Source organism: Calliphora vicina, chromosome 3, assembly GCF_958450345.1.
Source record: "Calliphora vicina chromosome 3, idCalVici1.1, whole genome shotgun sequence".
Lineage (NCBI taxonomy): Eukaryota > Metazoa > Arthropoda > Insecta > Diptera > Calliphoridae > Calliphora > Calliphora vicina.
This window is the reverse complement of record NC_088782.1, coordinates 65780700-65797765: the sequence shown is the minus strand read 5'-3', so window position 1 is coordinate 65797765 and position 17066 is coordinate 65780700. Positions and strand designations below refer to the sequence as shown.

General features: G+C 28.2%; 1 protein-coding gene across 1 annotated transcript; it reads right to left on the bottom strand.

Moving 5' to 3' along the window:
• Window positions 1-4037: 4037 nt before the first annotated feature.
• On the bottom strand, window positions 4038-5288 carry LOC135955507 (uncharacterized protein DDB_G0287625-like). The gene has a single exon (XM_065505857.1). It carries the CDS (start codon window positions 5286-5288, stop codon window positions 4038-4040), a length of 1251 nt encoding a protein of 416 aa, XP_065361929.1.
• Window positions 5289-17066: the final 11778 nt, after the last annotated feature.

Sequence of the window (17066 nt, the reverse complement as noted above, 5' to 3'; positions counted from 1 at the left end):
ATTTTAACAGAGAAATATAATGTTGTTGGCAAGTAATATATTTATAATGTGATATGTAATATTATATACATATTATGGGTATTCACTTATAACATCCCCATCGTTTGATTGAGACTCCGGCGAAAATTTTTGCATTTGTATTAATTACATTAAATGATTTTTACAAAACCTAAAGAAATTTAAATTCTTAAATTTTTTTTGTATTACATATTACAAAATTTTGTTTGATTTTTTTCTTACTTTTGTTTTCTTTATAGAATAAAAAAAAATAATTTATTAATATAATTGTAGTTTGATAAATTTAGTTTGATGAAATTATTTTCATTATGATCTTCATTCATATTTTTAATATATTTTTTTTTTGTTTAATTTGGAATTTTAATTTGTTTTTTTTTTCAATAGTTTGTTAATTTATTTTGCAATTGTATTTTAATTTGTATCAGTTTTTATAATATGAGAATTAATCTTTGTTATATATATTATATATACAATTTCTATTTATATTTTGAGAATACATTTAATAGTATAGCGTGAAATTCATAAATTCATGTTTGCTTTTATTTAATAGCCTTCATCAAAAATTGGTTTTGTGTTATCTTATACATTTTCCTTAATTTTTAAATATCTTTTTATTTACAAAATTTTTATATTATATTTATATAAGCAAAAGTTTTCTATAACAAATTTTATAATTTTGCAATTTTAAATTAAAGGTTTTTTTTTTTTTTAAAAAAAAATGAGTTATTCATTACTTTGCAAATGTTTCTTTCTTTTTACATGCGATTTATAATATTTGTGTCTTGTTTGAGTTATGACGTGGTCATCATCTAACCTATCTACTTCAATTTTCCTAAACTTGGCATGATTTTTCCCACCTCTGTCATGTTTTAAATATACTTTTCCAGCTTGTATTTCACAGTCCTCGCGTTTTTGATTTAATTTTGATATGGATTTTTCTTTTGATTTAATAATGTTATCTTTTATCATCTGGTAATTTTCTATTGTTATATTGCCATTATGGAAATCAAAAGGTTTGTACTTTGTGGTTGAATGGATAGAATTATTGTAGAATGTGATTACCTTATAAATTTTTTCTTCTACTGTATCAGTATCTTTTTCTGGATCATGCCTTAGAAGACGAATATGTTCATTCATGGTATTGTGTAAACGTTCTACGTCTGCATTTGATGTATGATTATTGTTGGATGTAAAATGTATTTCTATGTTCCTTTCTCTTAAAAATTCCATTAGGGGCAGCGCCTTAAAGCCTAACTCATTATCTGTTACAATCTTATCTATATTTCCTACAATACTTATGTATTGAGTAAGAGCTTTTTTAAATTCAATCCAGGACCTATTTTGTATCTTGATTGCTTGCGCAAACTTCGAAAACTTATCAATTATAGTAAGAAATAATGTTTTTTGTAAACTATAAAAGACATCGATGTGTACTATTTGCCCTGGCCTATCAGGCGTTTCTGTAATTTTAAATCGTTGTTTAACTGGGTTTCGGTCATATTTTTCAATATTGCAGATATGACAATTGTTTATATATTGTTGTATTCTAAGTTTTAATTTTGGATGATAAATTCTAGTTTTGAGTTGTTCAAAGTTTTCGCTAATACCACGATGATTATTTTTGCGGTGTTCATTTTGAATGTGATCGTAGAGAATATTTTCATCCAAAATATCTTCATACAATTTATTACATCTAGCAATTTTTAAGTTTGAATTTTCTAGATATTTTAAAACTGTTCTTTTAAACAAATCGTAGAGATTGTCATCATTTATGAAAATTGCGTTTACTTTTGTTGGGTGGAAATAATTTGTTAATATTGATAACATATCGCTTTCATCAAAACAATTAGAAGTAATTGTTTTTCTTTCATTATTAAATATTTTTGTATTGACTATTTTGAGAGAGTTTGTATTTGAGTTTGTTTCGAAAATGATTTGATATCTATACACATTCAAAGGAGAATTACTTTGAAAAATAATGTTAAGAGGAGAACGCTCAATCAAATTAACTTGGGGTTCTAAACGAGATAATGCATCCGCGTTACCATTTTTGATTCCACGTTTATAATAAATTTCATAGTCGTATTCCTCTAACTGCAGTCTCCATCGAACTAATTTAGAATTTGGTTCTTTGATGGAAAATAACCATTGTAGTGGCTGATGATCTGTTTTTATAATGAATTTCCTGCCAAAAAGATACGGACGAAAGTATTTAACGGCCCAAACTACAGCCAACAATTCCTTTTCAACTATGCTGTAATTTATCTCATGTTCATTGAGCGTTCTACTGGCATAGCAAACGGGATGGTTGTCCTGCGAAAGGACGGCACCTAAAGCAAAGTTGCTAGCGTCTGTATTTAAAACGAATTGTTTGTTAAAATTCGGGTAAACTAAAATTGGGTCATTTATAAGTAGCAATTTTAAGGTTCTAAAACTCTCCATATATTCCGGGTCTTTAATATCTATTTTTGAATTTTTCTTTAAATATTTGGTCATAGGCTTTGCTATTCTCGAATAGTCCTTGATAAATTTCCTATAGTACCCGCTGAGTCCTAAAAACTGTTTTATTTGCTTTGCTGTTACCGGAAGGGGATAGTTGGATACACATTCAACCTTTTTAGGATTCGGTTTTATACCCTGTTGAGTAATAACGTGCCCTAAAAACTCAGTTTCCCTTTTCAAGAACTCGCACTTGTCTGCTTGAATTTTTAGGTTGGCCTCTGAAAGTCTGTCAAGTACTAGCCGTAGGGAGTTGATGTGTTCTTGAAGAGAAGTTGAGTAAACAATGATGTCATCTAAGTATACTAAACAGTATTTGTTTACCAAATCACCTAAAATGTTGTTCATGAGCCTTTGAAATGTGGAAGGTGCCGTTTTCAATCCAAAGGGCATTCTTAAAAACTCGTAGTGACCACCCTCTACTGAAAACGCTGTTTTATGGGTGTCCCTTTCATCTATTTCAACTTGGTGAAATCCCTTTGCTAGGTCTAAAGTTGTAAAATACATGCTCCTACCAAGTTTGTCTAATATTTCTTCAATATTCGGTATGGGAAAACGGTCATCGATAGTTTTTTCGTTTAGTTTCCTATAATCAATTACGATTCGCCACTTCTTAATTCCACTAGCATCGTCTTTCTTAGGAACTATCCATATAGGAGCGGAGTATGGAGAATTTGATGGTCTAATTATTTTGCAATCCAACATTTCCTGTATTTGTTTATTTACTTCTTCCTTATGTATATAAGGGTATCTATATGTTTTGACAAACACGGGTATGTCGTCTTTAGTAAGTATTCTATGTTTTATTGCATTTGTAAACGATAAGTTTGAATTTGTTTCATAAAACAATTGCTTATAATCTTCTAGAACTTTTAATAAATTAAATTTTTCCTCAGAATTTAAATGATCTGTCCGAATTTGTTCAAGGTAATGTTGATCACAATTACTTGTTGGTGATAATTTATCATCAACTAAATAATAATTTTCGGGAGAAACTGGCCACGAACTATTTTCAGTAAGGTGTATTACATTTGAGCATTTGGTGGTTGTTTCTACCTCAACTTTAAAATTATGCGAATTGTAAACACCTTCATTAATTATAGTTTCGCCAATAGAATTTCTATGCTCCATAATGTGAACTAATCCACATTCAACATTTGAAATAAATTTAACTATTTGGATTTTCTTTAGATTCAGCAAAGGAACTACTTTGTTGTTGATTATTAATTTGTCATTGTTATAATCTATAACAGTTTTATATTTACGTAAGATATCATTTCCTATGATTCCGTCGTATTCATTATGAAACTTACATTCTATTAAAAATATTTTGTCATTACCATCTCCCAATTCTGTAAACAATGGAACTTGGTAAACTGTATTGGTCATTATCGTGTTTTGCAAAGTTTTCAGAGTCAAAGTATGGGAATTAATTTTCCATTTTGGATTGCATATACCTGGATTTATAATTGAGTGAGTGGCTCCAGTATCGACAATAAATTTAAGAGTTTTTTTGATCACTATATATGGTAGCTCTCCGGAGAGGCTTGAAAAGGAAAATTTTGTATTGTCTCATTTTGATTTAATGGAATATGATGAGGAACTTGTGTATTAGTGGAATAATTTATGACGGAAGTATTTTGTGGCATTCTCTCTTGTCTATTTGAATTCTGAATAATGTTAATGTCCCTTGGATCTTCGAAAGATTGTTGATTTTGAGAATTTGTAAAATTGTTCCTAAAATGTTGTCCGGTTTTATAATTATATTGATAGCTATATCGATTAGTGTTATTATTGTTATTATTTAAATTCGAGATTACAGGTCTATTGGAATCTTGAATATAATTAATGTCCATTGGTTCTGGTAAAGATGGGTGACTTTGAGAATTTGTAAAATTGTTTCTAAAGTTTTGTCTGTTATTAGGGTTATATTGATAGTTATTCCTATTACTGTTGTTATTATTACTGTTATGTTGGAACCTATTATTGTTATAAGTCTGCCTACTTATATCAGTCTGGTTATTTTGCGTTTCCCATCTATTCGTAAAATATTTGTTTCTATTTGTTTTAAAACGCTGGCCTGTTCCATTGTTTTCATGTGTTTCATAATTACTGCTAACATTTGTATATATTCTACTTCTATTATTCGAGTTATCAAGTCTATTAAAAGTGTTATTTCTATTCTTAACTCCATAATTGGCATATCCTGAGTTAAAAAGAATATCCATTGCATCTTCAAGCGTGTTTGGATTTCTGCAAGCTAGAATAGTTCTCATGGGTTCCGGTATTTTTTCTTTAAAAATATTAAGAGCGGTTTTCATATTATTTCTAGCTGTTTGCTCGCTGTTTGCATTAATTCCAAAATCAGTCGATGTTTTGTTATTTAAACTTCGGAGTTTTTCCTTGATTTCATTATAAAAATCTATGGCATTGGTTTTAAAAACTACAGATCTAAGTCTGTCATATAACTCTTCTACACTATGTTTTTCACCAAAATTATTCATCAAAATTATTCTAATTTCTGTCCACGATTGGGCATGGAAATTGATTTCCATAGTCTCTTTTGCCTTATCTTTAAGTTTGCTTTTAATTATGTCAAAAAATAAAAGTTGGGAAAGCTCATCGTATTGAATGAGAATGGGGTTGATTCTATCAACAAGTGCAATAAATGAATATAACTCTTTTCTGTCTCCAGAAAAGTCCGGCAATCTTTGAAGGAATTTAAGTGGGTCCAAAGTTAAAGGCTGTAAGGCATTATTAGCTTGAGCCATTTTTGATAAGAAAAATTAATCCTTTGTATAATTATTTATTTTGAAATATATATTAATTTTTTTTAAGACCTATAAAGGATTATATTATTATATATTTTTTTTAATTATGTATATGAAAAAAAAAAAATATTTATAGTAGTAGAAGTAATTTTATTAAGTTAACCAATTTGTATATTTTTAATGTAGGCAAAAATAATATGTTTTTTTTTTTTTTTTAATAATAATTATAACAAAATTTTTTTTATTTAAATTCACTAACTAATTGCTTATTGTAAAAATAATAATAAATTTCACATTTAATTAATTTTGAAAATGATTAATTGATAATTATATTAGTTCCTTATGGTTTTTTTATAGTTTAATATTTTTGACTGTACTTATTCAATTTCTGTACAAATATTACAAAATGAAGAAAAAACAGGAGAACACATTTTTGTCTCTCTTTTCTTAGCAAATGACAAAAACAATATTTTTTTGTTTTATATTAATACGAAAGTGGAATGAAAAAAATGGATTTTAAAATTTTATAACCGTAAATAATTTTGCAACAATAATATATGGAGTAAAAGGAAGAGAAGAAGAAAAAAAAATTGTTACTATGCTGAATTTTCTCTCTTCTTTTTTCTTATGCGTATGTTTTTTATCGATAGAGACCAAAAAAAAATTGTTTTTGCAATTTAACTGTAATAATACAATATGACATATTTTAACTGTAAACTTAAATACTAAAAAAAATAATATACATACATTATTACAAATACTAAAAAATAATGCATCAATGATGGATCTCGAAATTTGTATGATGGACCTCGTGTATTTTCAAAATGGTTGTCATATATTTTCTTCTTATTGTCGAAGTCTTTTGATGTGGGTATTTTATTGTTGACTCTTTTTTTTTATACTGGGTGTGTAAAATTTTAATACTGTTTCTGAATTTGTACTATATATTTCGTTTAAATTTATATGTATATTCACAATTTTATGTTTTTATTTCTGTTTTGTAGATTTTAAATATATATTTTTTATTATATAAAACAAATCGTTTTTGTATCAAAATTTTAGTTTTTTTTCTTCATGTTGAACCAACGTTTTTTATATTATTTCTTAACTTATCACTTATCGTGTTTTTGTAATTCTAATAATTTGGTGTTTGGATATTAATTTTGCGTTTACATAAATAATTTCTTCATTAAATTAATTGTAAATATTTTTAAATTCACTTCTTTCTTTTTTTTGCATTAAATTTTAATTAATTGTTTTTTAAATCTGTTTATTAGTTTTTTAATTATAAAGAAATATCTTTTCTTGTCTTTTATGTATAAAGAAATATCTTTTCTTTATATTCACATGCCCGTTAGTACATTTAAATGTACAATATCACTTTTAAGAAAAACTTTAATAAGGATACTCGGGCATCCTACCGACTGCGCCAGTTTTGGTTCGATTCCTTTTTTTTTAAATATAAAATTGAAACAAATAATAAATTTTGTTTGAAAAATAATTTTCTTTATTGTTTAATTTTTATTTTTAGTTATATTAATAATTTGTTTTAAATTTTGTTCTTGCTGGTCAGAGTGCACATTTATAACTGACTTTTGTTAATAATTACAATTAGCATATCAGTAATAACAATCATAAAAAAAGAAAAGTGATAATTAAAGTAAATAACAAAATCATTCATTGATCTTTTTTATGTTCTGCTCTTTCTCTCTTCTTCATACGCATTGATAGTATGTAATAGAGCATGCAGAAATTATTTTTATGATCTCTCACACTTAACAGATTTATTGATTTAATAAATAAGTAAAAATGATTGAATGTATGTAATTGATTTAAAATAAAATATGTACAGTTGTGGACATGCAATTAAGTTATTAATGCAAGTTATTTTTTAAGTGTAAAAAACTTGTTTATTTTTTTATATTTACATTGCAATGTTTATGCAAAAAAAGTTCCGTTAGGATTATTTGTAAATATAAGAATTTTTATCATTTTATTGCTTTGCTTTATTAATAGTCAATCATTTCTTGAAACCTCAACAAAATTTAGGTGGACATTTAATTAAGTCATTTTAATTTTAAAAGGTAAATGGATATAATAAAAAGGTAAATTGTTGTAAAAATGGATCTAATGGACAGTTTAAATATTTTAGCACCCTCCCCCATAACGTCGTTTGATTTTTCTAAACAATGGGTAAAAATAAAAGCACTACTCCCGCTGAAAGGGAGATAATTTGGAATTGTTTCCAAAATGTTGCTTCTATCGCCAAAGTGGTACAAACATTAGGATTATCCCGGGGCAAAATTGTTAACGCAATTACGCATTATAAAAAATATAAAACTTTTAACAATTTAAAAAGAAAACAACCGCGAAAAACGACCGCAGCTGAAGACCGGATTATGGTCAGAATGAGTAAAGCTGACCCATTTTTGACATCCACTCAAATCAGATCTCTGATGGAATCAAAATATGATGTTCAAATTACGGCAAGAACTGTAAGAAGACGATTGGTCGAAAATAACATTCATGGTCGCATAGCACGTCGAAAGCCAAACGTGTCAAAGAAGAATATTAAGAAACGTATGCAGTTTGCCAAAAATCATATCAATAAAGATTCAAATTTTTGGAAAATGATAGTCTGGAGCGACGAATCTAAATTTAATGTGTTTGGAAATGATGGTAGGCCATATGTACGACGACCAATAAATGCTGAATTGAACCCCAAGTATACGAAAAAAACGGTGAAGCACGGTGGATCATCAGTAATGGTTTGGGGGTGTTTTTCCTCGTCTGGTGTGGGTCCATTAATTAAAATAGAGGGTAAAATGACTGGTGAAATGTATAAGAACATATTAGAAAATAACCTTAATGGCGATTATGCTGAAAATTTACCACCAGGGTGGACGTTTCAACAAGATAACGACCCGAAACATAAATCTCGGGTCGTTAAGTCTTGGTTAGATGAAAATCAAATAAATGTTCTTGAGTGGCCACCACAAAGTCCCGATTTAAACCCCATAGAAAATCTATGGGGGATCATAAAACGAGCCGTTTCGGACAGAAAGCCCATAAACCAACGTTCACTTTGGGATTTTATTCAAGAAGAATGGAATAATATTACTCCACAACAGTGCAACGATTTAGTAAAAACAATGCCAAATAGATGTGCGGAAGTAATTCGCCAGAAAGGATTTCCTACTAAATATTAGTTGTTAAAAATATATTTAATTTAAAATATTTTAATTTAATGCTATTTTTTCAAACAATCTTGAAATAACTTAATTGTGTGTCCACACAAAATTAGAGACATAAACAATATTTAGAACATAAAACCATTAAAAGTGAATAAATTGAATTTGTTTTGTTATAATATAGTAGAATAAGTTTAAAATTTAATAAAAATGAAGTTGTTTTTGTTTACTTTTTATTAAACAAGCTATTTTATTAACTGCAATATCAGAGATATTAAATGACTTAATTCAATGTCCACAAGTGTATGTAAAGCTTGACAACAAAGAATTTTAACAGAGAAATATAATGTTGTTGGCAAGTAATATATTTATAATGTGATATGTAATATTATATACATATTATGGGTATTCACTTATAACAGATAATATCTAAGCTTTTGTTTGACCTAAAAAAAAAAATTAAAAAAGGGTCCATTTTGAAAAAAAAAAGTCAACAAAGTTTTTGATTTTGCAAAAAAAGTCAAAAATTTTATGTTTTGAGTTACAAAATATTTATTTTGATAGATATCCCACTCGCATCCCACTAAGCGACCAAGTAGGTGTTCAAGGAAAATATCTAAACTTTATTTTAAGAAAAAAAAAAAAATAAAAAAAAATAGCGTATTTTAAAAAAAAGTCAAAAAAGTTTTTGATTTCGGAAAAAAAATATTAAAAATTTTTTATTTTTTTTTTAAAATATTTTTTTTCGAAAGATCGAAGAAATAGCTATCTATACTATTTGGAACACATTTTGCTAAGAACAATAGGTAATAAGTTACATGGATAAGAAAAAACCCCTGTTTGACCAAATTGTCAAAATTTTACCCCCTATAACTCAGAGAGTTCTCGACCGATGTTGTTGAAAAATTGTGTCTGAGTTACTATCCAATAGAGCTAACCTTGGTGCAAATTTCATCCCGATCGGAAGACATCGATTTCAAAAGTTGGTTCACTTGACATGAAATCCCCCATATATATTTAACTTCCAATAATCAACTGAAGGAATAGAATCCGGCAAATCCAGATTTTAGCTTTTACCTAATGTTAATTCTATATAAAAATCTTCAAGATCACTTTTAATTACAGCGTAATTTTTAATTACTAACTTACAATTTTTATATCTACAACTCCATCTAGTTGTGCAAAGGCTGTTTACTATATTATATTACTATACTGTTTAATTTGAAGAGCTTGGCTTAGGCTTTTTAAAGCATTATTATTTTCTGGTTTCGAAAAGTGAATGCATAAAGCCTCTATGCTACGAATGTTTGCGCTGATGATACATATGTGTGAACACGAATTCACAATAACTAAGTTTAGCCTGTCGGATAAACAATGAGCCAAAATGGCTTGCGGATTTGACTCCTTTATTTTATCTTGTAAACCGTTTTTAAAACCAAACATTACACAGTACAACACATGATTTTTGGACTCAACTCTAACAATTGCACGTGGAAGTAGCCCCAAAAATAAGAACTTCTGTATCATTAGTTTTGTCAAGTTCCCATAATAATTTAATGGCCATACGAATTTTTTTTCCTCAAGGTGGATTTTTATCACTTTTTCTATATTTTAGAACGGTTATATCTCGTATACCGTACGGAATATCTCTTTTGTGCCTGAAGCAAAGTTGTATATATTGAAAAGTAGAAGAAAAGTACGGAACATACCTACCCGAAAAAGGTGCATCCAGTGCCTTAAAAATCGCAAAAATGACAATTTTTTTCAAATTTTTTACCAATTTTTCACCTTTTTTGCTCAATAACTGGATTACAAATCCAATTATGGACCGAACACCATGAAATTAGGTCGTGTGATTTGTGTTTATATGAAAGTTATTTATCATGAATTTTGCTTCTATACCATAATTTTTAACAGATTTATTCACTTTAAAGTGATTTTCGGATGCGGGTCTTATATGGGAGGTATGAATAATTATGGACCGATCATAATAAAATACTTTCTACTTTCATGTGCAATTGTCAGAATTGAGTCCCAAAGCAATTAACTGAAAAATGTTGTACTGTGTTACATTTGCTCCGTTGTACGATTGGCATTGGAATATTTTTTAACTTTTTGGGTTCCAAAAACCCCATGATTAATGTTCTAGGGAACTGGAATCTCTTAACGGAATAATCTATAAATCCAAAAAAAATCTTTCTGCAACTTTCCAAATTTTTATCTGGGGTGGGCAGATGCAAACCACGACAACCTCAATTTTTGGTCCATTTTTGATCTCATTAATATAGACAATATGGATATCTAATTAGAGATATTTCACGATATATATAAGGGAATTCGGTAAGTTGGACCTACAATGGGTCAAAATCGGGAAAAATATTTTTTAACCCGAATTATTTTTCCATCAAAAAAAATGTCTTTTTAATAAATTATTTTTTCAAAAAAAAAAATGTTTTAAATTTAAAAGAAAAATTAAAAAAAACTTTTTCAAAAAAATTTAAAAAAAAAATTTGCAAAACAATTAAAAAAAAAAATTATTTTGTTTACATAACAATATTTAAAAAAAAATATTTTAAAGTATAATTTCGTGAAGGGTATATAAGATTCGGCATAGCCGAATATAGCTCTCTTATTTGTTTTTGTCTGGTATTCTTCTTAAGTATTTCCTCGTCCATCAGCCACATAAAAATCTTGACCCGGAAGTCTACCAGTACATAAGTTTCATCATTCATATCACATCGGTGTATTTTTTATAAAATTTTACCTCATTAGTTTCGCTTGTTTTTTTGCTTCTAAGTTCTTTACCACATTGCGATCTGGAACTTTCTGAACTTTATACGACTTCATAAAAGAATCAGAACATTTAACTTTACGAGCTGTTTTCCTGATAGAAGTGTTCGGTTGTCTTCGATAGAGTTGTTAGACTTCTTTTGCCTTACCAATATCTGTTAGACCTTTTTTTCTTCCTGATCCAGGTTTTCTTTCAATGTTCAAGTTTTAATTATTACTTTTGAAACAGTGTGACGATGAAACTTCAGATCTTTTGCAAATTATTTGAAAGTCCATATTGGATTTTTTGAAAAGTTTTGATTATTTTTTCACTTACTTTTTTTGGTGATTTAGTAAAGATAACTGAAATAATAATAATTTGTTGGTCCAAGAATAAGTTTTGGCTGGAATAGTGTGTGTAAAGGTACGGTCACACACAGCTAATATTTGACGTTTATCGTCAAATATTTCATTGCCTGAATCTGACCACAAATAAAATTTAGAGCAAACAACAAAACAGATGATTTTAGTCAAACAAAATTATTTGTCGGCAAACAAAATATTTTCTTAATGTGAACAAAGTGTGACCACTAGCTACATAAATACCTAAAAAATATATAATTTGAACTTGCAAATATTTTGAAGGTTAAAACACTTATTTCGAATTGTAAAGTAATCATTTTATTAGAGATTTATTGAATTTTGTTATCATATATTGAATTTAATTTTTCACTTTTTGTTTGACCAAACTGCTGCGAAAAAGAATCAGTAAATATATTTGCCGTGTGGTCACACTATATCAAACACTTTCATAAAATAATTGTTTGATCAAATAAAAAAAAACAGAAAATTATTTGCTCAGCATGGCGGAAAAATAAGAGGAGATTATTTAAATATTTTTCGTACTAAATTAAAGACACAAATTCACTATTTTTTTTTTAAACATAAATACATATTCAATATTTCTTGAATATTTGTTATTTAAATTATTTTCACTAAATAATTGCATCAATAAATGAAGTCTTCTTCTTCACATAAAAGTCATTCAGCCTAGGATGACATACTGGGAGAAAAACTAATTGAAGACATGAAGTCTATGTTGCGATTTTTGTAATTTTATGCGATTTATATTTTTATACGTTTAACATAGTCTGATGTTTGATTATTTTTTATTTATACATGGAGTTTGTCTATTTTCAAAATTTAAAATTGCTCATATGTACATATGGAATATTAACTGAAATTTTATACAGATTGAATTTAAAATCAAAGAACATTTTTCATACATACATAAATAGTATGAATTGATTGTAATTAAAAAATAATTCTTAAACAGTATGATCTGTTTAATTTTTTTTACTACAGAAGAAGAGTATGTCTAATAGCATTTTTCACTTTTCTGATTTTAGTATCATAAAAAAATTTTTATTATAAATTTTTAGATAATGCGATTGAATTGGAATTAATTAAAAAATTATGTAAAAAAGGTAAACATTTCCATAAAATTTAACAATATTTGTGAACATGTTCTTATTCTGAATGAAAAAAGTTTGGAAAAAGTCGTGTTCGATTAATAATATGTATTAAAAAACCAATAAGCATTTTTACTGGAATTCAAGTTGATAGCAAGTGTAATTCAAGCCTTGAGTTATAGTCAAGCAATTGAATTACAGTTGTATTACACTTTATTTCAATAGCATTCTCCAGTAAAAAGGAAACATAAATTCAAGCCATATGTTTTTTGTTTGAAAAATATTTAATATTTCAAATATTTTGCAAGTATAAAACATGATTACATTTCCATTCAATTTCAATTATGAATTTTGATAGTAATATAATTTAATAAATAAACATTTAATAATTATATTATTAAATTGTTCAAGCTTGTGTTCTTTTCGCGATTTGTTTTCATTATTTAGCGATTTTTAATTTAAGATATAGCAACACTACTTTTGCGATAACACATGATGCAACAGCTGTTATTTGACGCTGTTTGATCTTGCAAATGAATTGCAAGATCAAATAAAAAAATACCCAAAATGCAGGAAAATATTTGCTGTTTAGTGGTCACACATTGGTCACATTACAAGAATGTTTTCATATTGGCAAATAAATTTGTTTGACCAAATTCAGCTGTTTTCTTGTTTGCAGTGCAAAAATATTTTCTGTTCAAACTAGAAACATAAAATATTTGACGCTTAAATAAAAGTACTGAAATTTCATAATTCTTTCAAATGTAAAGCAAAATCTGGTAATATTTTACTTTCTAGAAATGTCTTTTTTATTGATGAAAGAAATTAAAGTTGTTTTGCAGCTTTATTTAATAATTATTTAGAACAAATATTACCATAAATGTGACCACAAGTCAAATATATTTTCCCCTTTGTGTGTTTGATAGTATTTCGGTGTAGTTTGATTAAACAAATATGGCAAATAAATGTGTACAGTGTGAACACAAAATCAACCCATGAATTATTTGATGTAGTTTTGATCTAACACATGAAACATCTTGTGTCAAATAATTTGCGTAGTCTGACCCTACCTTAAGTTTTTATTGACTCACTCTTTATTAAACAAAGTTAAGTTGAATTCGCTGAGCCTAGCCAGGTGACTAGTGTAGTTTTTGGGAATTTATGGGATACTATAAATAGTTTTATTTTCGCCACCGTACTCTCTAGCACTCCTCCCATATGATCCATTTGTATTACATTAGATTCAATCTATATATTTTTATGTATTCTTACAACAAATCCATCTCTCAAGTCCCCATTAACGATCGCTATCGCCTGTAATTCCATACATATGTTTTTCTTAACTGTAAATGATTAAAAGTTCATCAGGTGTAGCAAATTCTCAATCGTTTTTAAATTAGTTTAGTGGCATTTAACTTAAACAAAACAAAAACTACAAAAAAAAGACGGCATAAAAAATTAAAACAATTGCCTACATGGGAGCTAAAACATGATTCCTGCTACAATGGAACAACAAAATTACCAACACGTGATCAATAATGTTTTACACTGGATCAGCCATGGCTGGCTGGTTGGCTGGCTGGCCAAGGCAGCATGATGATGTTTGGATATTAATCGTGCAAAATGTTTATACGGCTTTATATAAAAACGCATTAAACGCACACAAAGTGACCAACAAATTCTACTTCTTTCTTTCTTTCAGCTTTTAAACAATTTTATAAAATGTTGCATAAATGCTATTAACAATTTCTTTGTTTCTACTTTTTTTTTCTTCTTCAAATTACTTTGTTGTTTGTTAGGACATTGTTTTTGGTTTGAAGATGGCTTGGAAAAGTTGTCTTTTTTAAATTAAAATTAAGTTGTGTATTTGATTCTTAAGGAAAATTCCCACTGTTGTCGTTAATAAAATATTTGCATAAATCTTGTCATCAAATTCTGTTGGCGCCACTTTTGTAGATGATAGTCCAACTAGACCATGTAACCATGATCAGTTACTATCTTTGCCATTGATACAACCAAAAAATAAAACAAAACAAAAAACAATATAGCAGAGAGAAAAACAAAAGAAAAAGAAAGAAGCCTTATGACCTGTCTTGCTACATGCTTTTGATTGTAACGTAAACAAAATGTTGCACAGTGGGTTAATATGAATGTCAAGGATAAGTGAAATTAGCAACAATTGACTAAATTGAGAAATTAAGCTTGGTCCAACAAAATAATATTTTTTTAATCACGTTAGCTATTAAAAATATGTCAGACTGTTATTTGGGTCAAAATGGTCACCGGAAAAAAGTGTGTAAAAAATAGTTAAAACTTTTCAAAAAAATCCAAAATGGGCTTTCAAAAAGATAGCAAAAGATTTGAAGGTTCATCGTCACACTGTTTCAAAAGCCATTATACAGTATAAGGAAAAAAGGTCTAACAGATATTGGTAAGGCAAAAGAAGTCGAACAACTCTTTCGGAGAGCACTGAACACTTCTATCAGAAAAGCAGCTCGCAAAAGAAAAAATGAGGTAAAATTTTATAAAAAAAAAATAAACCTGTTGTGTGATGGATGATAAAATATATATGCAGACTTTTCACAACTTCAGGGTCAAGATTATTATGTGAATGGTTCCATAAGAAGTTTCCTTTGTGACAAGCCATTTGCAGTTGTGGCAAAGAAGCCAATCATTTGAGCCATCAGGCAGGATAGATACAGAAATATGTATTACGGAGTACATATCTACAAAAACGAGTTATACCTTTCTTAAAATAGCACAGAGTGCGTTCATATTTCTGGCCCGATTTGGCATCATGCCACTATGAAAAAAGGCCCTTGAGTGGTATTCAAAAAATAATGTCAATTTTGTACTACGGGAGGCAAATACACCCAACTGTCCTGAATTTCCGCGTGTGGAAAGGTACTGGGCTCTTGTAAAAAAAGACTGAAAAAGCATGGGAAAGATATCCCAGGACATGTCCGATTTTAAGCGTAAGTAGAACCAAACGTAAGTTGACCAAAAAGGTAACGGAAGCAACTACAAAATCTTTAATAGGAGGATTTCCGGAAAAAGTGGATAAATTTATAAATACCGAGTAATATACCATAATATTTTAATGTGTAATTTGTAAAATATTTTAATAAATTTACGTATTTTCGAAAATTTTTATATTGAACGAATTATGTTTTATTTTATTTGACTTTGACTTACCTTTGACTTCCAATATTTTCTATAGAAATTATTGTGTAGAAACACAATTTTCTGTGGAAAATCTTGTGCCTAACAGTATTTTCAATAGCGAAGCTTGTCTTTAACAGTAATTTCTTGTGTATAAAGTCTGAGATGGAAAAAAACTTAACACACGTTTTTCATTTAAAATTTTAACCCAAGTATTATTTTTGATTTGATTTTTTTTTATTATGTTTAATGTCAGTTATGTTCATTTGTTGTTAATCTGATTAAAATGAGTGACGAGATAAAAGTGCGTACTAAAATTATTAAATATTTTCAAATCCAACTTGGTCCTACAAAAAGTTGGCCAAACAATCAAAGGTTTGCCGTCAAACTGATTCCAATGTTACTAAACAGTATCGAGAGAACTTGTCCGTTCATGTAGAAGGAATGGTCTACATGATGTTTCTAAAGACAATAAATAGAAAGCATTTTTAAAAGAGCTCCCAACACATCCGGTAGGAAAGAATCCCAGTTAGCTCAGTACTTGGACTATTTGGTACGAAAAGTTAAAGCCAATGCAGGTTTAAAATCATACAAGGCTCAATAAGTTCCTGACAGGAACTCTGCTAAAAATTTCGAGGCCAAAGACAGCGCACGGAAATTGAAGTAAAATTTTATACAAAAAAATATATCTTCTGCATAATGGATGACGAAACGTATGTTTTGGAAAATTTGTTCCAGCTTCCGGGTCAATATTTTTATGTTGCTGATGCTGGAGGAAATCTTGTAGAAAAGTTAAGACCCAAAAGCAGACAATTTTTTACAAAAAGTTTTTGGCAAGCAATATGCAGTTGTGGCAAAAGAAGCCAAACATTTGTTACAAAGGTTTCTCTAAATACTAGGGTATTCAATCGATTAACCGTTAATCGGTTAACCGAATAATTTTGAACGGTTAACTGTTCGAATAATTTAAAATTGTCGATTTTCAAATAACAAATAAACCGATTAATTTGTGTCGATTAACCGATTAACCGAAATTCCTTTTTATTTTGCACTTTAACATATTTTTTTGTATTTATTTTTCCATTTCAATTTAAATACAAATTTCAAATTAAAATTATATATTTTTTCGAACATCCAATGAAAATGTTTAGTGAGAATAACAACTGACATATTTTGTTTGCATT

What these genes read in the sequence shown, in the direction of transcription:
- LOC135955507 (XM_065505857.1), bottom strand. Translation starts at nt 5,288, where the DNA reads ATGGCTCAAGCTAATAATGCCTTACAGCCTTTAACTTTGGACCCACTT.